The following is a 27,667-nucleotide window of genomic DNA, read 5'->3' as shown; positions in this document are numbered from 1 at the left end:
CCGCTGTCCTCCTCCTCACTCTCACTTGAGGAGGAATCTTCATCGTTAGAGGAGCTCTCCACATAGCACCTTACGCGAGTCCCGAAGTGCCCAAGGACCTTGACGGAGAGGAGGCCGCTCTCCATTAATTTGAAATGGAGAGTGAGCCCCTACGTCAGGCTGTGGATGCGGGCAAAGGTATTTCACCCTTGGCGAAGATACATGACGTGAGGAGCGGGGAACTCGATGTCGGACCATGTGCCACTGTTCCCGCAGCTCCTGCGGCGGGTCCAGTTCCATCTCTCGTGCAAATGGGGTTGGAAGGCGAAGACGACGGCGCGGCGGCTGGCGCAGCCTGATGAAGAACTCGAAGGGGTTATCCCCGACGTGGCCCTCCACCAGGGGAGGGGCCGCTGGTGGAGGTGAGGCTGATCTGCCGCCACGTCCTCCTCTTCCCCGAGCGCCATGACGGCCTCGACCTCGCCCCCTCCCCCTCCCTCTAATGGCCGTCTCCGCCGCTACGAGCTCTTGGGGAGGAGCGATGCGCTGTCGAGCGGAGACCCTCGCCGCTACCAATGAAGCATCATCGCGCCCTCTCGCCATGGTGGAAAAGAGGAAGGATCAAAGATGAGGAGAGGTGGAGGATGGGGGACTGAGAGGTGCCGTTCCTCCCGCTCCCTCTCCTTATAAAGAGACGGGGGCAGGGCTCGACCGCCCCTCTCGACCAGTCCGGCTCATAGACAGCGGGCGAGGCCATCGACCGCCCTCCCCACCCAATTGAAGGCGCATGGGAATCACCCCATGAGCGCACGTCTTCCCGTATCCGACGCACCTGCCATTCATTCTACGTCATGCATGTGACGTACGAGGCGCGAGAGACAGGCATAATGGGACGTGTGGAGCGACAGTTACCAAAAGAGGACGGTAAATGAGCAGCAGCCCTGCGGTCTCAAAGGGACACTCAAGCGGCCTCTTTACTATCCATCATAGATGACGCAAGCATACTTAGATCATCCGCACGCGCAACCCCCACGTCACGCATTTAACGCAGATCGTGGGAAAGCACAGCGGACCGAAAAGTTTTACTGCAGTAAAAACAGCCCCGCCTACCCACGCACCATTTTGGGCCTGGCCCAACAACGTGTCGTGCTTATGAGTGGCCCAGGCCTGGGGGCTCCTGTCGGTGTACAAAAGTAGGGGCATAGCTTTTGTACCCCTTTACTTGTGCGCGGGAAGTCAGAGCCACGCGCCACGACCATGAGCGACAAGGCAGGGGAGGTGAACTGAGGCAAAACCAAAATCCAGGGCAAACAAGACAACACCAAGGGCCAAGACCACAGAGAGCAAATGGGGGAAGCAGGTTTCCCCGGCAAGACCCTTAATGGGGCAGCTTCAGCAGCCCCGGCAAGACCCTTGCCGGGGCGGCTCGCCCACACCAGCGGAGTAAGCCACCCTCGAACCCACGGCCTCCAACACCATCTACCACGTTGGGCCAGGGCTCGGGAGGCACCTCCATGGTGACATGCAGATCTTTGTGAACACAAAGAACATAAGAGATCTGATGAGCATCAGAAGACGGCGATCCTTGGCGAGACCTTAGCCAAGGAAACCCACTAGACCCACGGCAAGATCCTTGCCGGGGACAGCAGCGCGCCCCAGCAAGGCCCTTGCCAAGGGCGTCGGCGAGGCCGCAGCCGACCCCGCACCAACCAAGTCTCTACCGCCTTTCACATGCATCTGGGACCTCAACCAGCCGGGCAGGCACCTGCGTGGCAACATGCGGCTTCCAGGCCAACTCAGCACATGCCTGCGTGGCGGCATGAAGATCTTCGTGAAGGCTCCACCACCGCGCCACCTCAGCTGCTTGCCTGCCTACATGGCACCGCATGCATCGCTGGCTAGGGCGCGTGTCGAAGCAAGGAGGAGCGGCGACGGACGCGATGAGCCTCACTACTGTCCCCAATAAAGCAAGCGGACACCTAAGCTACGCATTAAATGCGTCTTGTCCTATAATGCAAGCGATAAGCTCATAGCACTATAGGCCTTTCCACCTCCTGTGTGCCATTGTGGCAGCCCCTTTCGACTATAAAAGGAGGCCCATGGCGTATTGGAGAGGGAATCGACTCTTTTGAACCACGCAGCCACCATAGCTAGTTCAGGAGCTCAAGAACACTCAATACATCCACCAAAGCAGGACTAGGGTTTTACACATCCTCGTGGCCCGAACCTGGGTAAACGATCCTTGTGTTGATTGCTAATCCTGCTCTTCTCACAACCCCGTGCCCCGGCTACCGTAGAAGGGATCCTCGTGATCCTCGTTTCCCACCGACACTCCAATTCCAGATCTTCCGGTAACGGAGCTGGGCAGTCAATCCGCTCCGCCACCGCTACCCAATCCTGCAGAAATAGCGTAAAGGGCTTAGGATCCTTCTTCAAATGTGCAGATGAAAAGCATGTCTTGCGAAACACATAAACTTACCGGATTGGCGGGGAGCTTGACGCTGAGTCCGCGATCTTCAGTTATGGGTGGTGTCACCTCGTTGGTCTTGAACAGAAATTTCTAGACGTCTTCGTGCGTCGTGCCGAAGAGCTCTCGTAGTGTCTGGTGTTCGGCCGGGTTGAACTCCCACAGATGGCAAACCCGTCGTTGGCACGGAAGGATCCGGCAGATGTCGGTGTTCTGGGAACGGGGGTACCCAGACTTGCCTGCCTGCGGCCTGCGGCGTGGCTCAAGGAGTGGCCCAGTACGGCCCATCTTCATCAGCACATGCTCAAGACCCTCGCGAGGGGCCAAGCCTCGCGGGACGGACGACAGGAAGCTTCCTCGGGCACAACCTCGTCAGGCTGGCTCGCGAGGAGGTGGAGAGATCAAGGCAGGGTACCTCATGAGGTGCCCGTGACGCAAGCCATGACGACCGAAGCCACGCGGGTGCTTGGCGGGCGCCGGCCTGCGCAGAGTCCTTGTTTGCCCTTTGGTGCAAAGGGGGCAAGCGCAAGCGAGAGTATCAAGCAAAGGCAACCATTTCGGTGCAACAAGACCAAGACCAGCAGAACGGCAGGATGGAGGTCATCGTGGAGCCCAAGCCGGCGTCATCGTCAGAGTCTTTGGCAGGCGAGGACCGACTTTAGCCACGATAAGTGTACTAGATGTTCCCCTTCAAAATGGCCAATTGTTGGCGCCCTTCCCGCTCAATATTTGGGAAGAGGACCAAGGCCTCGCTCTATAAATAGGACTAGCCACCATAGTATAGGGGCATCTGGAGGTCGACCAATTGAACCTTAGCTAGAACAACCAACACAAGAACCCCTCCCCTTGCGAGGCAGTTCTTTCCTTGTATTGTTCATCATCAGCCCCTGAGGCAATCCACCACACCACAAACTAGAGTAGGGTATTACACCACAATGGTGGCCCAAACTAGTATAAACCTCGTGTCCCTTGTGTTGTTCCTCTTGTAGTTTAGATCGTTGCGAGGCGATGAGACGTGAGTAGGTAGGAGGTGTGATCTCCACGTGCACCCCAGAGTTCGAACCTTGAGGGTCTGACGGAACCCGAAATCCGACAGAAGAAGAGCATAACATGTACTATGTTGGCGAGCTTGATATTCTTGCTTATCATGTTACGGGCATAGTTCTGAAGTTTGGACAGCTCTGCCGTGGCCCCCCAGGCTAAGCCCTTCTCTTTCCAGGAGGTGAGGCGCATGGGGATGCCGGATTGAAATTTGGGGGCCGCCGCCCAGTTGGCGTTGCGCGGCTCGGTGATGTAGAACCACCCCAATTGCCACCCCTTTATGGTATCCACAAAGGAGCCCTCGGGCCAAGTGACATTGGGCATTTTACCCACCATGGCGCCTCCGCACTCCACTTGCTAGCCGCCCACCACCTTTGGCTTCACGTTGAAGGTCTTCAGCCATAGGCCGAAGTGGGGCGGCATACGGAGGAAAGCCTCGCCACACGATGATGAACACCGAGATGTTGAGGATGAAGTTGGGGGCCAGATCATGAAAATCGAGCCCGTAGTAAAACATAAGCCCGCGGATGAATGGGTGGAGGGGAAATCCCAGTCCACAGAAAAAATGAGAGAGGAACACTACCCTCTCCTGAGGTTTCGGGGTGGGGATGATCTGCCCCTTGGCCGGAAGCCTGTGCGCGATGTTTGCGGCCAGGTATCCGGCCTCCCGTAGCTTCGTTATGTCCTCCTCCATGATGGAAGAGGCCATCCACTTGCCTCCTGCTCTGGACATCCTTGAATGACTTTGCGGAGAAGGTGATGGCTTGGGCGCTAGAGCTCGAGCGATAGGGAATGGATGAGCGGAGGGAGAAGAAGGCGTGGGTGAAAAAGGGGAATCATTATCTCTTTATAAAGGAGGTAGAAACTGTGTGCCTCCCCACTTGCCCTGTAAACTCGCTTATTCCCCAAGCGCTATATTGATGGCTCGGTTGGATTACCCACACCCATATTGATGAGAATCCCATAATAAGGGGACACGATATCTGCTTCGACAAGATGTGCCAGTAAAACCGCCTCGCAATACATGCAGTAGCAGGCAGGGAAAAACGATTTGTATAATGACCGGGCTGCGGCATGGTTTCACGCTATGAAAAGGTGTCAGCAGAATAGATTTGTGGAATATTGTGCTCTCTACGGTGGTATGTGGAATTTACTTTGCAGAACCGAACACGATTCATGTGTTCAAAATCTACCTTGGAGTATTCGGAGATGGAACCCGCCTTGCAATGCCGAAGACAATCTGCACGCCGTACTCATCGTCATTGTAGCCTGGTTCAGGGGCTACTGAGGGAGTCCTGGATTAGGGGGTCCTCAGACAGCCGGACTATATTCTTATGCCAGACTGTTGGACTATGAAGATACAAGATTAAAGACTTCGTCCCATGTCCGGGTGGGACTCTCCTTTGCATGGAAGGCAAGCTTGGCGATTCGGACGTGTAGATCTCCTTCTCTGTAACCAACTCTGTGTAACCCTAGCCCCCTCCGGTGTCTATATAAACCAGAGGGTTTAGTCCATAGGACAACAACAATCATAATCATAGGCTAGCTTCTAGGGTTTAGCCTCTACGATCTCGTGGTAGATCAACTCTTGTAATACTCATATCATCAAGATCAATCAAGCAGGAAGTAGGGTATTACCTCCATTGAGAGGGGCCGAACCTGGGTAAACATTGTGTCCCCCGCCTCCTGTTACCATTAGGCTTAGAGCACAGTTCGGGACCCCCTACCCGAGATCCGCCGGTTTTGACACCGACAATAGCTGCAAAGGATGGTGTTTGAATTTCTAAAACTTCTATCTGTAGTGAACATGCAACTATAGGTGTGTCGTCAAAATTTTTGTAATTATTCAGGGTTCGTTTGGACATTTTTATTCGATAACTTGGTTTTCTAGGCATTTCAGGTGTACAATTCAAAATTGAACCACATGCACATGTTCCGGTGCACCAAAATGGGTTGTAAAATGATATATGTGCCATGGGTTGATGCTTACGTCCCATTCAAGAAATGGGCATGAATTTCAAATTCCATGGCACCGTGGCTCTCCAGCAAATGTCGACGTACTTGCTTTTGTAATTCTAGCAAATACAAAAGTCGTCCGAAATTCATGAAACTTGGCATGCTATCATGGAGCGGCATCAGCATGCCGTGGTAAACTTTTATCCCATTTGCGGCAGGTTTGGGTATAAGCTTCTCATAAACTAGAGCTTCTCATAATAAGCGTGATGGTTTCGGTAGGGAACGTTTCACCTTTCTGGACGAAACGATATTTGTTGCCTCTTCTCGATTTCAATTTTTTTCCTACTGTCAACATAGAACAACAGGAGTGTTGTGTCAATTTTTGGGATTTTTCGGGGTTCGCTTGGACATTTTTATACATTAACTGAGTTTTCTATGCATTTAGGTGCATAATTCAAATTTGAATTACATGCGCATGCTCTAATGCATATAAATTAGTTGAAAATTCAAATCTTTGTCCTTGGTTGCATGTTTAGGTCCCATGCAAGAAATGAGAATGAATGTCAAACACCCTGCCACCATCACTCGGCCGCAAACAATGAGATATATATCTGGTTCTAAATTCTAGTAAATCCAAAGCTCTTCTAAAATTCATGAAACTTGGCATGCTGTCATGGAGCGGCATCAACATGTCGTGGTGATTTTTTGTCCCATTTGGGGCAGGTTTATGGATATGCTTCTCACAAACCAGAGCTTCTCACAACAAGACCGATGGTTTCGGTAGGGAAGTTTCACCTTTCTGGACGAAACGATATGCATTGCCTCTTCTCGATTTCAATTTTTTTCCTAGTGTCAACATAGAACAACAGGGGTGTTGTGTCAATTTTGGGGATTTTTGGGGGTTCGCTTGGACATTTTTATACATTAACAAAGTTTTCTATGCATTCATGTGCATAATTCAAATGTGAACTACATGCACATGCTCTAATGCATATAAATTGGTTTAAAATTCAAATATGTGTCCTTGGTTGCATACTTAGGTCCCATGCAAGAAATGGGAATGAATGTCAAACACCCTGCCACCGTCACTCGGCCGCAAACATTGAGATATATACATGGATTTTAAATTCTAATAAATCCAAAGCTCGTCTGAAATTCATGAAACTTGGCATTCTATCATGGAGCAGCATCAACATGCCGTGGTAATTTTTTTGTCCAATTTGGGACAGGTTTGGGGATATGCTTCTCACAAACCAGAGCTTCTCACAACAAGCCGGATGGTTGCGGTAGGGAATGTTTCGCCTTTCTGGACATAACCATATGCATTGCCTCTTCTCGATTTCAATTTTTTTCCTAGTGTCAACATAGAACAACTGGGATGTTGTGTCAATTTTTGGGATTTTTGGGGGTTTGCTTGGACATTTTTATACATTAACTAAGTTTTCTATGCATTCATGTGCATAATTCAAATGTGAACAACAGGCACATGCACTAATGCATATAAATTGGTTGAATATTCAAATATGTGTCCATGGTTGCATGCTTAGGTCCCATGCAAGAAATGGGAATGAATATCAAACACCCTGCCACTGTCACTCGGCCGCAAACATTGAGATATATACCTGGTTTCTAAATTCTAGTAAATCCAAAGCTCGTCTGAAATTCATGAAACTTGGCATGCTGTCATGGAGCGACATCAACATGCTGTGGTAAATTTTTTGTCCCATTTGGGGGCAGGTTTGGGGATATGCTTCTCACAAACCAGAGCTTCTCATAACAAGCCTGATGGTTTTGGTAGGGAACGTCCCACCTTTGGGGACAAAATGATTTTGATTGCCTCTTATTGCTTTCAAAAAGCTTCTCATGTCAACGTAGAACAACGGGAGTGTTGTGTCAATTTTTGGGATTTTTCGGGGTTCGTTTGGACATTTTTATGCATTAATTTAGTTTTTCAATGCATTTATGTGCATCATTGAAATTTGAACTACATGCACATGCTCTAATGCATATAAATTTGTTGAAAATTCAAACATGTGCCCTTTGTTGCATGCTTAGGTCCCATGCAAGAAATGGGAATGAATGTCAAATACCCTACCACCGTCACTCGGCCGCAAACATTGAGATACCTGGTTTTTAAATTCTAGTAAATCCAACACTCGTCTGAAATTCATGAAACTTGGCATGCTATCATGGAGCGACATCACCATGCCGTGGTAATTTTTGGTCCCATTTGGGGCAAGTTTGGGTATATGCTTCTCACAAACCAGAGCTTCTCACAACAAGCATGATGGTTTCGGTAGGGAACATCCCACCTTTGGGGACGAAAGGATATCCATTGCCTCTTATTGCTTTCAAAAAGTTTCTCATGTCAACATAGAACAACAGGAGTGTTGTGTCAATTTTTGGGATTTTTTGGGGTTTGTTTGGATATTTTTATGCATTAATTGAGTTTTCAATGCATTTATGTGCATAATTCAAATTTTAGCCATTCACGTGATGCCACGTGTCTTAGTTTTAATGGGTATAAGTCTTAATGGCTCTTGATTGCAAACATTTTAGAAAGAACACCCGTATGCAAAGTGAGAGCAGGATTTGTGCATCTCTTCAATGCAAACAGTCCTTTTGGATGACCCGTGTGCAACCACTTACGAACAATTTGGTAAAATTTGCATCTGTCATATTGGGTATGTTGCCATTTGTCAAACTAGAAAGATTGACATTTGTTGATCTAGTAACATTGCCATTTGTCAACCTTGTAACACTGCGATTTGTCAAAATATGAAGCTAAAAATCACTAGCAGTATCTAATTTTTGCAACTAAAATTCACTAATTAAGCATAGATGGAGGCGAGGAGGCGTGTTCAGCCGGCGTGTAGCGGGCAGCGCAATACTATTCGATTTGACAGTGGGCGGCATAGTTCCCGATATGGCTTTAATGCAGACGAGGGAGAGGGTAGCAGTTCCCGAAATGTTGAATGGACAATGATGCATCCTCCTTCAATTAGGATCATGAATGCATGAGGAAGTAATCGGAGGAGGACCGGGAAAACAGGCAGCACTATGTGAATGCAACGCAGTTTGCACTCATATAAAGGCGCCTCTCCATTCCAGTGCATCTACCACATCGTACGCACCTAACCATTTGCCTAACCACCTACACTAAGCGCGAAAGTGCTCACTCTAGACCCATGGCGGCGATGCGTGAAAGCGGCCAGAGCGGTTGTGCCATACGGTCCATGACGCCGGCATGCGGCATGGCACCGAGGATCATCTCCAGACGGTGTTGGTGATAGGCTGGTGGATGGCCGCCGTTGGCGCCATCTACGACTCTCAGTTGGACCAGATGATCGTTGCCACCACCAACAAGTTCACCGTCATCAAGAAGCTCGCGGACGACATTGTCGTACTCCTCCAGCCCTCACGCCTGGGCTCCTCATTGCCTGCCACCCTAATCGGCCTCCATGGTCAGAACCTCTTTCAAGCGTCGGTGGCCCTGCGACTGCCCACCGACGCCACAAAGAATGTCCACCTGGAGGTCGTGCTCACCGCGAGGCACCTCGCCCTTCAAGAATTCGTCGACCTACACATCCACGTGTACGAGAAAATCATGTAAATAGGTATCTACAAGGCCAGTGAGGATGCTATGACGTTGGCCTTCTTCAATCGGCTGGAAGCCTTGGATGCCTTTGCTGAGAAGCACCTTGACCTTGCCACAAAAGCCGCCGCTCCTTTGCCGCCGGTCGGTGCCCCGGGGCACTTAGTTGAGGAGGAGGTCGTACGTTGATGGATGCATCTTATTTCTTGCCTCCTTAATTCTTATTGTGCTATTGCATTCTCATTCGAGTCAATACAGACATGTGTGATCCCTTTCCTTAATTATATGCATCACTGTAACTAGTACTCCATCCATCTATTTATAAGTAGTGCTGCCAGTGTTTGGGGCCGGCGCACGACACAATAAGCACACCCACGACAACACATACAGAGAGGACATCCAGCGGTTCCAATGGTGATTTGTCAAAATACGCAGCTAAAAATCACTAGCACTATCTAATTTTTGCAACTAAAATTCAGTAATTAAGCATAGATTTCATTCATAGACTAAGCAGTCGTGATTAATTTATACAAACAGTTAAACCGTTAGGTGCCGCGGCGCGCTCTTCTCGTGTCCGTCGGTGCGCTCGGGTTGTGGACAGCTTTTCCTTGCGTGCTCAACTGCTATATGCATATATATGGTTGCTCGCTGTCGAGGCGACCACGGAGCGCTCTGCTAGCGTCCCTCCGCACGCGCTCTGCCAGCGGTTGGGCCCGCGCACAATCACATCAGGGGCCCCATATGCATGCGGTTGCGCCACGCGCGTTGCCACGTGATGCAGTTACGTGCGGCACGATGGAGTTACGTGCTGCAAATTAGAACTCCATCAGGATGTGCCGTCCGGCCTCCCCTTTAATTCCCGCGGCCTTTATAACCTTAGTGTTTTCAACCTTTCGAACGCGCCCCACAACACAACAAGCACACCCACGATGACACATAGAGAGGGGATGTCTAGCAGCGCTCCAATGGAGTTCGGCGAGCATAAAGTGGAGACCCACGTGAGGGAGACGGATCTCTCGGCGGTGTACACCATCGACCCGGCCGTGGTGGATGACTACATCAACACTATTGACCGGTTGCTTGCTGGAGACAAGTACAAGGTGGTCGGCATCGACCTCCAGTACACCGCCGGTCGTGCCAGCATAGATCAGAAGGTTACTGTCACCTAGTTGTGCGTGCACCATCATTTTCTCATCTACCACTACTGCATGGCCAGAGAGCCTTGCGACCGTTTCAATAGGTTTGTCAACAGCACCGACTACAAGTTCGCCACGGTGGAAACCACTGACGATGGAAAATCGCTCAGTGTTACGGGCTTGGCCTGCCAGAACTTTTTCGAAACCCGTGACCACTATAGGGTCTGGGGCAGCACAAAGAAGGACTCTGTGGTCGAACTTGCCTCGACCATCATCGACCCCTACTACGAAAAGATGAAGAAGGATGCCCAGAGAACAACTGCTGTATCCTGGCATAGGGCCTGGATGCGGCGACTTGATGAACCTCACCTCAGGTTCATGGCCAAGAGCCTGTACACATGCTATGATATGCACAGGCGGATCGTTGACATGAGGAAGTGCCTCATTACCCAAATCGATGAGCCTGGATCGAGCCACAACCAGAGCAAGCGTCACATGAAGTAGATGATGATCAGATGATCGTTTATGCTAGTTAATCATGCATGTAATATATAGTTTACTTTATTGGTGTGTGGAAGTGTCATGTGTGTAGTATCCACCTATGAAATTATGTATGTAATAGTTTACTTTGGTGTGTGCAAATGCCATGGTTATAGTAGCCACCTATGTAATTGGATGTACAATTTGGTTATGCAACTATGTCCTTATAAGTGTGTGTGTGTGTCTATATATATGTTGTTTTTTTCTATGCCATCCCATCACACAACACACATGTCTTATTAGCAGCAATCGTCTGTGTTATTATCGGTCTTCGCACACACTTCTGATTACAGAACTGTTTGCCGCGTATCACACACATCTTGTTATATTGAACCATTTATGTTCTCTTGTCTCAACACAAATAGTTCATCCGCGTGAACCGTATGCCGTATATCGCACACACCTTGATTTGGCTGACCATTTTTTTGTGTTGCCTAATCACAAACAGCTCATCCTAGTGAACCGTGTGCTATTTATCGCACACACCTTCATCTGGCTGCCCGTTTCTTTTTTTTCTCCTCATCGCAAACAGTTAATTGCTGTAACATCCTAATTTTTCAATTTGGAATGTTATACATAGATCATCTTATGCATATCACATTTTAATGCATTTTGGTTGATACTAGAAATTCTAAGCAACTCAAGGACCCACAGAGAGAGTTGGGGATTTCATTTATTTTCATATTTGATTTTTTTTCAAATTTGAAAAGAGGATCATTTTGGTTTTAGATATTTTCCTCTCCAAAAATATTTCCAATATAAATTAAAAGAGAGGAGATAATATGACTTCTCCTAAATAAAAGAAATATTGGAGGAAAATATTAAAATCAAATTTTATTTTATTTGGACTTTTATTGCTATTTTATTTGAATTAGAAAAATATGCATGTTTTCAAAATTGCATTTTTAGGCTAGAAAAATGTTCACTTTGTTCTAAATATTCTATTTAGACGGTGAAAATTGTTTTTGGCATTTGTAGGATATTTTTTAGATTTTATTAGGATTTTTTGTTTTGGCGAATTTATTTAAAAAAAGTTTCCCCGCCACCGAAGCCCAGCAGAGCAGGCCGACCCAAGTCGCGCGCCACCACCCCGCGTCACGAGCCGTGCTCATGCTGGACTCGTCAGAGTCCGACTCTGCCCTGCCGCGTTGCCCCTCCTCCAAGCCGCAGCCACCCCGACCCCCCCTAGAAAGCCGCCACAACCGCCGCCCCTCTCCGCAGCCACCGCCCCTCTCCGCAGCCACCGCCGCCGTCGTCGCCACAACCACCGCCCGCGCCTCTCACCGCCGCAACCACCGCCGTCGCCGCCCTGCCCCGCCGCCACCATTCATCATTTTTTTCGGTTAACCGTTCGTTAAAAAAACCTAGATCTGTTTTTTTTTAAATAGATCTGTTCATTTTTTCGGTTTAGTTGTTTAGCGAGCGTCTGCTCGTTCGTTCATTTTAACGAACGATGTTCACCTTTTAGGTTCTGTTAACGAATGTTCGTTCGTTAGCCTATTTGTCTCCTTTTATTTTCCAGGGTTTATATGCGATTATTTTCGATCATGATTTCTGCCCTGATCTCCGTTCTAGTATATCTTTTTACTCGTTTATCCAAATTAGATGAAACCAGCGCCTAAATATTCTTCTTGAAGCCCTCTTTCCGTTTAACCAACTTGAACAACATTTTGGTACTGTAAAATTTGACTTTAGTCCAGATTAGTAAAAGAATCTTGTTTCGTCCGTAGTTTGACTTTCGTTGCTCCATTTGATTTGATTCTTTTTGCAAACCGGAGTTCTTTAGTTAAACTTTCTGGTTGGATCTTCTTATTTGAGTTCTACCCGTGCTTCTTGTTTGAGTGCTTATATATGCTATTGTTTGTTTGCGATAGAATTCCCGGAGTGCAAAGCATGCTACTACGAGTCTCTAGGTTTTGCGGATCATCAGCAAGTCAAGTAACACTTTGATCATATCCCTTTATTACCTAGTTTTTATGCATTAGTTACAATCCTCAAACATTGCATGGTTAGGATCTGAATAACATGTGGGTTTGAGAAGTAGACGATGAGGTAGAACCTATTGTCCTTTTTATTATCAAACCTTTGGGAGTTACTTCTATGTTATGCTTAGGATTGCTATGCTATGCTCGTAGACGTGGATTGGGTGACTGTATCAATGACAGATGTGAGAATTGTTAATTAATGGTTAACTTAAGGTGGCTACTTAAGTACACATCTGGGTGGATTGGTTGAGGCACCCTGGAGCACCTAGTGGTTGTCAGGGCACCTGGAGAATCCAGTGTTGTCCTAGGATATCCCGTAGTACCTGTGTGATCATCCTACGGTTCGCCATCCAGGCTCAAATGGATCATAAGATTATTCATGCTAGAAACTTCCGTGTGCAGCCACAAGACATTATGGGCTCTAGCATAGTTGAGTATGTTGCATGAGCTCTTGAAGAGGTAGACTAGCAAATGTAGGGGATGTAGGTGGTACTGTCTACCCGGAGTAGAGAGTTAATGCTTCTGAAAGACTGTGTCTCGGTCATCCGTTTCTCAAACACCATGTAGTGCAAGAAATCTAACGGACGAGATCGATTCTTGTGGGGAAAAGTGCGCAAACCTCTGCAGAGTGTACAAACTAGTCATGGTTAGCCGTGTCCCCGGTTATGGAAATCTTGAGTATCTGGTTCTTGGATTATCATGTTGATCTCATCACTCTAAATTAATTTGTTGGGTTAATTGAGATTGAGTTGGAGGAACCTTCTCAATGTTTAACAACCACCATGATAGTTAAATAAAATATATTCCTTTGTTGTAGGGAAAAATTGGCTTTATGCAAAACTGTAATCATAGAGCTTTCTACCAGCCATATATGCATGTAGTGATAGCATTTATTCTGTTCAGTACTCTATGTGTTACATTGCCAGCATATTCCATGTGCTGACCCGTTTCGGGCTGCAACATATCATGTTGCCGACTTTTTAGACGACGAGTAAGGTGCCATAAGTCGTTGTCGTTCAGTCAGCTATGTCGCTGGAGTTGATGGACTCACTTTATCTTCCAAGCCTTCCGATGTTATTGTATTTAGATGGCTTATGCCATATTATTGTAATAAGTTCTCTTTTGGACTTTTCAATGTAATAAGTGTGTGATTGAAACTCTGTTATAAATCCTCAAGTATTGTGTGTGTCAGCGTTACCGATCCAGGGATGATACTGATGCACAGAGACTACACTGTTTGAGGTCTGGTCGCTACAAGATGGTATCAGAGCACATGCTGACTGTAGGACACAACCACTAAGTTAAACCATAGGTCACTCTTCTCTACTCATTTCTGACTCCTCTTCCCTTTTCCACTCTATAGGATGGCGGACTCAAGGAACAAGTTCACACAACCAGATGAAGATACACCTTTTGGACGACACTTGAAGGAAGTTACTAGGTACCTGAACATCAGAATACCAAGCTTCACCGGGACCTACATCGCCACTTTACCAGAAGAGGAGTGTTGGATGATTCGAGTTCAAGTTCCAGGAAGGACGTTCATGCCAGTCACTGAGCCCATAGAGCTTTCCTTTGATGCACCAACCCAGAGTCTAGGAAAGAGCATGTCAGCGCATCGCCATAGGACGCATTGGAGAAGTTTATCCCAAGGATCTTAAGGACACTATTTACCAAATATGTGGGCGCCGAGATGAGCAATGGGAGATGATCAGCACCAGGAGGGATAGGTCCATTGTAGCTTCCATCGAGGAGTTAAACCAGCACATTCTCTGCTAGGAGAACCAGATGTGCGCAAGCATGATAGATATGAAGAAGGCAATGACCAGGATTACAGAGCTAGAAGAGGAACTCAAGTTTACGCGCGATTGATATGAGGAGGAAATGATGATACTACTGGAGAAGAATGATGACCTGACAAGGAAGCTAGGAGTATTCATGGGAGACCCCGCGCCTGGAGGAGATGACGACCATTCCAAGGACATTCGTTCAGAGGACTACATCATCATCGACGACACTGATTCTGACCCGACGATAGCGATGATGACTACGTTGATGAAGCTGGAGCGGATATCATGGAGTCTTCCACCGATGAAAACTTCTAGTCGACCACCATATTATCAGTAGTAGTATACCACATGTATATAGAATAGTCCGAGCACTTTTGTAACGATAGTTAGACTGATTGTAAGCCCTTGTTTGAATTGATTGGTGTGATATGATTTGTTTTTGTCTCATGTGCATATGGGTAGTGTTTTCCCTTTAGACCCCATTATGTTCTGTTTTCTCATCTTTTCTAAACCCATCAGATGCCTCCGAGACGTGACAATGGATTTGCCTTCCCACCGGAGCTCACCCAGTTGATCCAGCAGCAGAATACCTTGAGGCAACTACTAGTTCAGAACTAGAACCAAGGCAACAACAACAACAACCCACCACCACCACCACCACCACCTGTTGATCACTTAGCCTGTTTCCTAAGGCTGAATCCGCCAATGTTCTCTAGTAGCACCGAGCCATTGTTGCAGATGATTGGCTCCGCAAGATTGGAAGGGAGCTGACCACTGCAGGATGCACAGATGCGGAGAGTGTGTGTTTTGCCGCACCCCAGCTTGATGGACCCGCAACATCATGGTGGGAGAATTTCACAGCCACCTACCCTGTTAACACTATTACATGGGATCGATTTCAGCAGGCTTTTGGCACTGCCCATGTCTTAGCAGGAGCTATGAACATGAAGAAGTGCAAGTTTCACAATTTGCGCCAAGGAGGACACACAGTGGGCCAGTATGTGGATGAGTTTAGTAAGTTAGCACGTTATGCCCCTGATGACATAGCAACTGATGCTGCAAAGTAGGAGAAGTTTCTAGAAGGACTGAATGATGAGCTGAGCATGCAGTTGATTTGTGGCAACATTCAACAATTACCAGGAGTTGGTAGATAGAGCTGTTATGATTGAAGGGAAGCAGCAGCAGATAGATAGCCACAAGAGGAAGTGTGGACAAGGGAAGTACAATTGAGGAGCTCAGTAGAGACCCAGTTTTACCCCGAACTCGGGAGGACACATTCACCATAACCATGGAGGCCATAATTCCAATGGAGGGAGTTCGCATAACCATAGTGGCCCCAAGAATGGGAATGGGAATGGAGGAAGCAACGGCCAGAACCGTTCCAACCCAGCAATCCCCGCCAAGAAGGATTTAAGTCACATTACTTGTTTCAGGTGCGGGAAGAATGGACACTATGCCACCGAGTGTTCTGAAGCAAAGAATGGAAATGGCAATGGAAGCTCTGGGAAGAAGCCCAACCCTTTCAACAGGGTACAAGTGAACCACGTTAGCAAGGAAGAGGTTGAAGAGCAGCCAGATGTAGTTATAGGTAAGTTTTTGGTCAAGTCATTTACGACAATCATTCTTTTTGATACTGGCCATCACATTCATACATATCAAGGGGATTTGTGGATAAGTATAAGTTTCCAACCCAAGCCCTTAGGTCACCCATGTTAGTAACCTCGCTTGGAGCAGAGTATATGGCCAGCCTATGGTGTGATCGGTTACCCTTAAGGATTGTTAACTACGTGTTCCCCTCAGAACTAATAATATTGGAGTCACAAGGATTGGATGTAATATTAGGCATGGATTGGTTATCAAAGTATGGAGGGAACATTGATTGTGCGAGTAAGTCAATTATGCTCACCACCGCAGAGGGAAGAAGGATCAAGTATGTATCCCGGCATGTGCCGAAGAGGACTCAAGTGAATTCCTTATCAGGAGTTGTACATGAGGAAGTACCAGTGGTGAAGGATTACCCCAACGTATTTCTGGAGGAGTTGCCAGGCATGCCACCGAATAGAGACATTGAATTTTTGATTGAGCTTTTGCCAGGCACCAGCCAATATCAATGAGACTATATCGGATGCCCGCAAAGGACTTGGAGCAGTGCTTATGCAGGAGGGAAGAGTTGTTTCATATGCCTCGCAACAGCTTAAACCTCATGAGCAAATTATGCTACTCACGATTCGGAGTTAGCAGCTGTAGTGCATGCGTTGAAGACATGGAGACATTTTCTCATCGGAAACGACTGTGAGGTATACACAGATCACAAGAGTTTGAAATATATCTTCACGTAGAAGGAGCTGAACCTCAGGAAAAGGAGATGGTTGGAGCTCATTAAGGATTATGATATGAAATTACACTATCATCCCGGAAAGGCTAATGTAGTAGCCGATGCGTTGAGTCGCAAGAGTTATGTTAATACGCTCATGACCGGAGGATTTCCCAAGGAGTTAGCAGAGGATCTTCGTGAGCTATGTTTGGAAATAGTTCCGAGAGGTTATGTAGCAGCATTGGAAATTCATTCCACCTTGATGGATAAGATTAGAGAAGCCCAGAAGACTGACAAGAAGATTGCCGAGATAAAGGAAAGGATGAGCAAAGGAAAGGCTAAAAGATTTCGTGAGGATGAGCATGATACTTTATGGTTTCAGGATCACGTATATGTGCCTAATGACCCAGAGATCAGGAAGTTGATTCTGCAGGAGGCCCATGATTCGCCGTATTCGATTAACCCAGGAAACACCAAGATGTATTTGGATTGGAAGGAAACTTTATGGTGGACAGGAATGAAGAAGGTATTGCTGAATATGTAGCAGTATGTGATGTATGTCTGAGAGTTAAGGCACAACATCAGAAGCCAATAGGATTGCTACAGCCACTGCCGATACCCGAATAGAAGTAGGACAAGCTTGGGATGGATTTTATCACGGGATGACTCGTTCAGGCTATGACTCTATATGGGTTGTAGTCGATCACTTGACGAAAGTAGCTCATTTCATCCCAGTGAAGACCACCTATACAAGTGCGAAGTTGGCAAAGATATACATGACCAGGATCGTATGTCTGCATGGAGTTCCGAGGACCATTATATCAGATAGAGGAACCCAGTTTACCTCAGAGTTCTAGAATCAGTTGCATGAGACTTTGGGTACTAGGCTAGAGTTCAATACAACCTTTCATCCATAGACGGATGGACAGACCGAGAGAGTCAATCAGATTCTGGAGGACATGTTGAGAGCTTGTGCGCTAGATTATGGATCTAGTTGCGACGACAATCTGTCGTATGCAGAGTTCTCTTATAACAACATTTACAAAGCCAGTTTGAATATGGCCCCTTTTGAAGCCTTGTATGGAAGGAGGTGAAGGACACCGTTATTGTGGGATGAAGTTGGAGACCATCAACTGTTTGGACCAGATTTGATTAAGGAGTCTAAAGAGAAGGTTAAACTAATTCACGACAGACTCAAGGTAGCCCAGTCCCGGCAGAAGAGTTATGCGGATTCAAAATGCAAGGAGACAGTTTACGAAGTTGGAGACAAAGTATACCTTCGTGTGTCCCCACTTCGAGAAGTTAAGCGTTTTGGAGTTAAGGGAAAGTTAGCACCAGGTTTCGTGGGACCATACAAAGTTCTGGAACGTATGGGAGAAGTTGCTTACAAGCTGGAATTGCCAGAAGGATTGTCAGGAGTTCAGGATGTGTTGCACGTTTCCCAGTTGAAGAAGTGCCATGCAGAGATGGCCGATATTCCTCTGAGCGATACAGTGCCACTGGAAGCGATTCAGTTGGATAGTGATTTGACCTACGAGGAGAAACCAGTGAAGATTCTTGAGTTTGCCAGCCGAGTCACACGCCGTAAGGTTATCAAGTTTTGCAAAGTTCAGTGGAGCCACCATACCGAGGAAGAAGCCACCTGGGAACGAGAGGAAGACCTACGGAAGGTCCACCACACCTATTTTCTAGCCAACCCGAATCTCGAGGGCGAGATTCATTTTAAGGGGGGTAGGTTTGTAACATCCCAAATTTTCAATTTGGAATGTTATACATAGATCATCTTATGCATATCATCTTTTACTGCATTTTGGTTGATCCTAGAAATTCTAAGCAACTCAAGGACCCACAGAGAGAGTTGGGGATTTCATTTATTTTCATATTTGATTTTTTTTTCAAACTTGAAAAGAGGATCATTTTGGTTTTAATTATTTTCCTCTCCAAAATTATTTCCAATATAAAATAAAAGAGAGTAGATAATATGACTTCTCCTAAATAAAATAAATATTGGAGGAAAATATTAAAATCAAGTCGACCCAATATAAAATAAAAGAGAGTTGGGGATTTCATTTATTTTCATATTTTGATTTTTTTTTCAAACTTGAAAAGAGCAGGCCGACCCAAGTCGCACGCCACCGTCCCACATCGCAAGCCGTGCTCGAGCCGGACTCACCGGAGTCCGACTCTGCCCCACCACCGTTGCCCCTCCTCCAAGCCGCAGCCACCCCGACCCCCCCTATAAAGCCGTAGCCACCGTCGCCCCTCTCCGTAGCCACCGCCGCTGTCACCGCCGCAGCCGCCGCCCACGCCCCTCGCCGCCGCAGCCACCGCCGTCGCCGCCCCTCACCGCTGCCGGAGCCCCCCGACGCTGCCCTGCCCCGTCGGACCCCGCCGGAGGTAGCCACCGCCGCCGCCGCCGTTTGTCGTTTTTTTCGGTTTACAGTTTGTTTTAAAGAAAACCTAGATTTGTTTTTTCTAAAATAGATCGGTTCGGTTTTTTTTGGTTTAGTTGTTTAGCGAGCGTCCGCTTGTTTTTTTGTTTTAATGAACGTTGTTCACCTTTTAGGTTCTGTTAACGAACCTTCGTTCGTTAGCCTGTTCGTCTTGTTTTATTTTCCAGGGTTTATCTGCGATTATTTTCGATCGCGATTTCTGCCCTGATCTTCGTTCTAGTATATCATTTTACTCGTTTGTCCAAATTAGATGAAACCAGCGCCTAAATCTTCGTCTTGAAGCCCTATTTCTGTTTAACCAAGTTAAACAAGATTTTGGTACTTTAAAATTTGACTTTAGTCCAGATTAGTAAACGAATCTTGTTTCGTTCGTATTTTGAGTTTCGTTGCTCCGTTTGATTTGATTCTTTTTGCAAACCGGAGTTCTTCAGTTGAATTTTCTGGTTGGATCTTCTTATTTGAGTTTTACCCGTGCTTTTTGTTTGAGTGCTTACGTATGCTATTGTTTGTTTGTGATAGAATTCCCGGAGTGCGAAGCGTGCTACTATGAGTCTCTAGGTTTTGCGGATCATCAGCAAGTCAAGTAACACTTTGATCATATCCCTTTATTACCCAGTTTTTATGCATAAGTTACAATCCTCAAACGTTGCATGGTTAGGATCTGAATAAAATGTGGGTTTGGGAAGTAGATGATGAGGTAGAACTTATTGTCCTTTTTATTATCAAACCTTTGGGAGTTACTTCTACGTTATGCTCAGGATTGCTATGCTATGCTCGTAGACGTGGATTGGGTGAGTGTATCCATGACAGATGTGAGAATTTTTAATTAATGGTTAACTTAAGGTGGCTACTTAAGTACACATATGGGTGGATTGGTTGAGGCACCCTGGAGCACGTAGTGGTTGTCAGGGCACCTGGAGAATCTAGTGTTGTCCTAGGATATCCCGTAGTACATGTGTGATCATCCTACGGTTCGCCACCCAGGCTCAAAGGGATCATAAGATTATTCGTGCTAGAAACTTCCGTGTGCAGCCACAAGCCATTATGGGCTCTAGCATAGTTGAGTATGTTGCATGAGCTCTTGAAGAGGTAGACTAGCAAATGTAGGGGATGTAGGTGGTACTGTCTACCCGGAGTAGAGAGTTAATGCTTCTGAAAGACTGTGTCTTGGTCATCCGTTTCTCAAACACCATGTAGTGCAAGAAATCTAACGGAGGAGATCGAGTCTTGTGGGGAAAAGTGCGCAAACCTCTACAGAGTGTACAAACTAATCATGGTTAGCCGTGTTCCTGTTTATGGACATCTTGAGTATCTGGTTCTTGGATTATCATGTTGATCTCATCACTCTAAATTAATTTGTTGGGTTAATTGATACTGTTTAATTGGGATTGCGTTGGAGGAACCTTCTCAATGTTTAACAACCACCATGTCAGTTAAATAAAATATATTCCTTTGTTGTAGGAAAAAATTGGCTTTATGCAAAACTGTAACCATAGAGCTTTCCACCAACCATATATGCATGTAGTGATATCATTTATTCTATTCAGTACTCTATGTGTTACATTGCTAGCATATTCCATGTGTTGACTCATTTCGGACTGCAACATATCATGTTGCAGACTTCTCAGATGATGAGCAAGGTGCCATAGGTCATTGTCGTGCACTCAGCTATGCCGTTGGAGTTGATGGACTCACTTTATCTTCCAAGCCTTCTGTTGTTATCGTATTTAGATGGCCTTAAGCCATATTATTGAATAAGTTCTCTTTTGAGACTTTTCGATGTAATAAGTGTGTGATTGAAACTCGGTGATAAATCCTCAAGTATTATGCGTGTCAGCATCATCGATCTAGGGATGACACTGTTGCACAGAGACTAGATTGTTTGAGGTCTGGTCGCTACAATTGCACTGAACCGTATGCCCTACATCACACACGGAACTAAAACCTGAACCGTGTTTTATGCACCCGTCATCACAAATGTTTTGCACCTTTTTTGACGGTTTTTTACACCACCATTTGCGATGAATGCATCGCACACAGTTTCATCAAAGGGTCTCTAATCGTAGTGTCGCTTTAGCAGCATCCTACAGTAGTGTCAGTTGATAATACTTGCAAATATTCTTTGGCTCCCCTTGTGTGAATCTATAAATTTGGGTTGAATACTCTACCCTCGAAAATTGTTGTGATCCCATATACTTGTGGGTTATCACCCCAATTTATTTTTTTGTTTTTAAACTTTATCAAAGCACTCAACATAAATAAATGACTCTCTAAAACTTCTGGGTTGTCTCACTGGAAGCGCTTTCTTTAAAGCCATTAAGCTAGGCATATAGTGCTCAAGTAATGGATCCACCCGGATTCCAAGGTATATCAAAGCCAATTTTAATTAAAAATGATTGGAATTTAGTACTGAGGACAAAGTAACATATATCATGTAATGACGAAGTCTAACTCTCTTCCTATGCATGGGCATGTCATAAAAGAACAATTCATGCACACAAAGTAAAGGCCAATGCATAGTATAAATAGTTTGTTGCAATTTTATCGCATTGAAAACATAGAGAGGCAGAGATGTAGTGCCTCTCTCATTATTATTGAAAGTATGAGTAGAAAGCACATGCATATTACATTCATAAAAAATATCATGTGCAACGGTAAAACGGAACCCATCAATATAATCCTTATTAAGAACAAACTTCTCCGATATAGTGTAGTTTGGAGAATTCAAAAAGGTAATAGGACTATCATGTGTGGGTGCAATAGCAAAAATTTCATTCATAACATAAGGAACTATAGTAACTTCATCTCCATAAGCATAATTCATATTGGCATCTTGGCCACAAGCATAGCAATTATCAAGTTGATCAAAAAGGAATATTTCAAATGAATCAACGGGATCATAGCAATTATCATAGCATTCATCCTTCGGTAAGAATGAAGGGACATTAAACAATGTATGAGTTGGAGGGTTATTCTCATTAGAAGGTGGGCACGGGTAGCTAATCCACTCTTCCTCCTTTGGTTCTTCGCTCTCCTCATCATCCCTTTCATCCAATGAGCTCAAAGTTTCATCAATTTCTTCTTCCGTAGACTCTTGCAAAATGTTAGTCTCTTCTTTGACAGCGGAGGAGTCTTCAATATATGGTTTAACATAGGCATTAGAAGCATAATTATCATAACAATATTTAAGTATGGCAAAGATTTTAGATTTGTAAAGAGTAGCATCATACTTTCCAATCAAAGAAGCAATTTCATAAGCACCCTTAGAAGCAACAAATTCTTCAATTTGTTGGACATCATAGTAATTATAAACACCCTTAGCATACAAAGATATGATTCCATTATCACTAAACTCACATTGGTAGGGAAGGTGTTTCTTAGGGTCTTCAGGACAGCAAGTAAAATCACATATTTCACATATATTCCAAGCATAGCATTGCAAACGATGAATTTGATCCAGTAAAAGTTTCCCTTTTTGAGATAAGCGGTGTCCCACATAACAAGCATGCTCATCTAAAGGTTTGCCCTCAACTAAGCTAGTTGGGGTTTCAGCATGAGCACATAGTGATCAAACATGATCCAAGTAAAAAGCTTCAGCAGTATGTGGTACATCTCCAATGTATCTACTTCTCCAAACTCGTTTGCCCTTGTTTTGGATTCTAATTTGCATGATTTTAATGGAACTAACCCGGACTGACGTTGTTCTCAGCAGAATTGCCATGGTGTTATTGTTGTGCAGAAATAAAAGTTCTCGGAATGACCTAAAACTTCACAGAGATACTTTTTGGAATTAATAAAAAATACTGGCGAAAGAATCAACCAAAGGGGCCCACACCCTAGCCACGAAGGAGGGGGCATGCCCTACCCCCTGGGTGCACCCTCCTACCTCGTGGGCCCCCTGGACCTCCACCAACCTCAACTCGAACTCCATATATTCACGTTTGGGGAGAAAAAAATCAGAGAGAAGGATTCATCGCATTTTATGATATGGAGCCGCCGCTAACCCTGTTCTTCCTTGGGAGGGCTGATCTAGAGTCCGTTTGGGGCTTCGGAGAGGGGAATCCGTCGCCATCGTCATCATAAACCATCCTCCATCACCAATTTCATGATGCTCACTGTCGGATTTCGGGTTCCAGCAGACCCTCTAGTGTAACGCCCCGAGACCGACGCTCCAGAAGACTTCCAGCTATTCCGAGTTTTGCCATGTGTCTTTTGTGCTTGCTCTTTTATTTTTGCATTGCATCATGTCATCATGCCATCATGCCATTTAATTTTTAAAACTCAACTAAATAAATTTGCATAGATCTTTTGATCTATTTAAACCGAGGGAACTCACATGGTGACTTCTCTTTATAACATATCCTCCAATATTAGGGAGCTATATTAAATATTTCTTTATTTCAGAACTCACCATAACCCACTTGCAAAATTCTCCATGCCTTTGTTATCTCACTTCTTGACCTCAAACCTTGCCAATAATTATTTCATCATTTTCCGGAGCTCCACCAAAAATCCGAACATTTTTGGACCTTCCCAAACCTCACTTCCTATTCAAATCATTTGAATTTAAATCAAATGAGTTTGAATTTAATCTTTCAATCATGCCTCTTTCTATTTTTCTTGGTACGAGCATATTTTTGTGAGTCCAAGGAAATTATCCCCTTGTGCATTTTCTTTCCCTAACCCCCCCTCTTCTTTTTCCTTCTCTCCAGGCTTTTCTATTTCAGAAATTTAAGAGAGAGGGAGAAGAGAGTCTGCAGCCCAGCTCCTCCATGGCCCAAGGCCCAGCCGCGGTGCCCGCTGTTAACCCTAGCCCCGAGTCCCCCGATCCAATCTCTCCCCCTCGTTTCCCCTCAGCGCCGTCACCTCCCTCGCTACCGCGTCCGCTTCCCTCGATCCCCATCTCCCTGCGCCCGACCATCTCCTCGCAGGCCGCCCGCAGCTCCCGCGCCACCGTACGCTCCTCCCATCGCCTCAAACTCCTCCACCCGAGCCGCTCCTCCTCACCTCGTCTCCCTCATCGTGGCTGCCCACGAGGCTCCTGCCACCGGCGCCTCTTCCTGGCCGGATTCGTCGCCCATCGCGCCATCTCCTGCGCCCGGTCCCCTTGCCGGCTTGCCGCCTCCAGCCGCTCCTCTACAGCTCCTCCTCCGCCTCCAGCTGCACCCTCTCGCCGACGCCGCGCCCGGACCTTCCCCGACCTCCTCGTCATCGCTTCGCCCGTTCGTGACCACCGGTGCCCTCGCCGGAGCTTCCGCAAGCCGTGCCCGTGGCTCCAAGCCCCTCCGCCATCTCCCTGGCCAAGTTAAGGCCAGGGCCGACCCCAAGCTCTCCTGTGCTGCCGTCATCAGCCGCAGGCGCAGGTCCGGCAAGATCACCTCTGCTGCTTCGTCGCCCTCCTGCGCCTCCCGCGAACCCGCCTTCCTTGCTGAGCCCCGTGGCGTGGCCCTTCTCCGGCAACTAGCGCCCCTTCATGGACAACCACCACTGCCGGTGCACGCCTCTGGATTCGTCCAAGTCCGATGCTATTTTTGTACAACTACGCTGCGGAGACCAAGACCACCAAGTCCGCACGGGAGCCCGAACGACTACTTCCACGACGATGCAAGTACAAGTACCCTCTTCGTGGTTTTCGCCAAGTACCGCACCGGACGCCAAGTACCCCTTCGAGTTGACAAGACCGGCAAGCCCGACGACCTCGGACATCTACGAAAACGTGTACCCCTATCGTCGACCCTCGAAGACCCCGTGGACCCCGAACATCTACGATCATGAACAAATACTTCATCTACGGAACGTGTACAACTACCGCCGCCGCCGTGTACCACTACTTCCACTACCGTCACATGAACGACGACTTCCACTACGCCGTGTACGACTACTTCCCACGACGACCCGTGAACGTCTACCTCTACTACGGCCCATGAACGTCTACGAGATGTACCACTACCGTCGGCCCGTGAACGACTACTTCCCTCTACGAAACGCGAACCGTCCCGTTTGAACGCTTCGAAGGTATAATCCGAGATGACCGCGATGAGATGCCCTTGCATGTATGAGATGTATGATATGTTTGCACCGTGCCCGTTTGTTTTGTGCACGTTCCTCGTTTGCCATGCCGTCGACCCGTGGGAACCCGGAATCCGGGATCACCCCACCATCCTTGCATGACACGCTCACGTCACACTTCTCGTTTGCATCGGTATCTCACTCGAGTTATCGGGATCGGAATGTTGCCGTGGCACCATTTTCTCTATCGTTGCCATGGCACCATTTTCGTTATCGTTGCCGTGGCAAAATTTTTGTTATCGTTGCCGTGGCACCCCTTTTGTTCCGCCATGGTGACCAAATGCTCCCTATCATATTAGATGTCAACGTTTTCATAAAAATTGCATAAAACTTGTGCATGTCATCCGCATCATGATAAACCATTTAAATGCTTAAAATTGTGTTTGCATTAAACTACTAAATGACATGAGGACTTTCCGGAATTGTTGTTTCTGGTTTCCGGCCTCATTTAAACTTGCCTAAATATGTAGTTTAATTATGCTTCACCTCTTGCCATGTTTAACAACATTTAATATTGTTGGGTACATAATCGAGAGAGAACTAAATAATTGATGTGGTGTTCCGTCAATATGCAACTCGTTGCATATTGAGCTCCACTTAAATTGTAGTGTTGTTTGCTTTACCTTGCCATGCCATGCCTCTTTAAACCGGACATGCATCATACTTGTCTATGCATCATGCCATGATTATGCTTGTGTGTTTACCATGTTGTTTGCTTCTTTCCGGGTTGCTTCTCTCGTTAGCTTTGGTTTCGTTCCGGAGTTGTGAGGATTCGTTCGACTACGTTCTTTTGTCTTCTTCATGGACTCGTTCTTCTTCCTATCGGAATTTCAGGCAAGATGACCATTACCCTCGATATCACTTCTATCTTTGCTTGCTAGTTGCTTCGTTCTATCGCTATGCTGCGTTACCTATCACTTGTTTACCATGCCTCCCAAATTGCCATGTCAGCCTCTAACCTTTTCACCCTTCCTAGCAAACCGTTGCTTGGCCATGTTACCGCTTTGCTTAGCCCCTCTTATAGCGTTGTTAGTTGCAGGTGAAGTTGAAGATTGCTCCATGATGGACAGGATTATGTTGGGATATCACAATATCTCTTATTTAATTAATGCATCTATATACTTGGTAAAGGGTGGAAGACTCGGCCTTATGCCTGGTGTTTTGTTCCACTCTTGCCGCCCTAGTTTCCGTCATACCGGTGTTATGTTCCCGAATTTTGCGTTCCTTACGCGGTTGGGTGATTTATGGGACCCCCTTGACAATTCGCTTTGAATAAAACTCCTCCAGCAAGGCCCAACCTTGGTTTTACCATTTGCCACCTAAGCCTTTTTCCCTTGGGTTCTGCAGACTCAAGGGTCATCTTTATTTTACCCCCCTGGGCCAGTGCTCGTTGTGAGTGTTGGTCCAACCTGTCAACCGCCGGTGACCACCAGGGGCAACTTTGGGCTGGCCTACCGGAAGTTTGGACAATCTGGTGTGCCCTGAGAACGAGATATGTGCACCTCCTCTCGGGATTTGTCGGCACAGCGGGAGGCTTTGCTGGTCTTGTTTTACCATTGTCGAAATGTCTTGTAAACCGGGATTCCGAGTCTGATCGGGTCTTCCTGGGAGAAGGTCTATTCCTTCGTTGATCGCGAGAGTTTATCATGGGCTAAGTTGGGACACCCCTGCAGGGTATAATCTTTCGGAAGCCGTGCCTGCGGTTATAGGCAGATGGGAATTTGTTAATGTCCGGTTGTAGACAACTTGACACTTGACCTCTTTAAAATACATCAACCGAGTGTGTAGCCGTGATGGTCTCTTTTCGGCGGAGTCCGGGAAGTGAACACGGTTTCTGAGTTATGTTGGACGTAAGTAGGAGTTCAGGATCACTTCTTGATCATTGCTAGTTCACGACCGTTCCTTTTGCTTCTCTTCTCGCTCTTATTTGCGTATGTTAGCCACCAAATACGCTTAGTCGCTGCTGCAACCTCACCACTTTACCCCTTCCTTTCCCATAAGCTTAAATAGTCTCGATCTCGCGGGTTTTGAGATCGCTGAGTCCTCGTGACTCACCAGATACTATCACAACAGTTGCAGGTGCCGATGATACCAGTGCAGGTGATGCAACCGACCTCAGATGGGAGCTCAAAGAAGATCTCAGTTGTTGCTATGTTTTGTTTATTGTTGATCAGTAGTGGAGCCCAGTTGGGACGATCGGGGATCTAGCAGTTGGGTTATCTTCTTTTCTTTTGGCTTTGTCCGTAGTCGGACTATGTGTGTGTACTCTGAATGATGTATGATTTATTTATGTTCATTGTGTGAAGTGGCGATTGTAAGCCAACTCTTTATCCCAGTCTTGT

At 46.5% G+C, this 27,667-nt stretch overlaps 1 protein-coding gene across 1 annotated transcript; it reads left to right on the top strand.

Annotated features, from left to right (window-relative positions):
* Window positions 1-225: 225 nt before the first annotated feature.
* LOC123039315 (vegetative cell wall protein gp1) lies at window positions 226-27,667 on the top strand. Its single transcript, XM_044462528.1, has 3 exons — window positions 226-401; window positions 23,969-25,271; window positions 27,399-27,667. Exons 1-2 carry the CDS (start codon window positions 226-228, stop codon window positions 25,029-25,031), a joined length of 1,239 nt encoding a protein of 412 aa, XP_044318463.1. The 3' UTR covers window positions 25,032-25,271; window positions 27,399-27,667.

The sequence above is a fragment of the Triticum aestivum genome, chromosome 2B, assembly GCF_018294505.1.
Source record: "Triticum aestivum cultivar Chinese Spring chromosome 2B, IWGSC CS RefSeq v2.1, whole genome shotgun sequence".
NCBI lineage: Eukaryota > Viridiplantae > Streptophyta > Magnoliopsida > Poales > Poaceae > Triticum > Triticum aestivum.
This window is presented reverse-complemented; position numbering and strand designations above follow the sequence as displayed.

What these genes read in the sequence shown, in the direction of transcription:
- LOC123039315 (XM_044462528.1), top strand. Translation starts at nt 226, where the DNA reads ATGTCGGACCATGTGCCACTGTTCCCGCAGCTCCTGCGGCGGGTCCAG. An exon ending in GGGAGGGGCCGCTGGTGGAG is followed by an intron (nt 402 to 23,968) that starts GTGAGGCTGATC and finishes CCTTCTCTCCAG; the next exon opens with GCTTTTCTATTTCAGAAATT.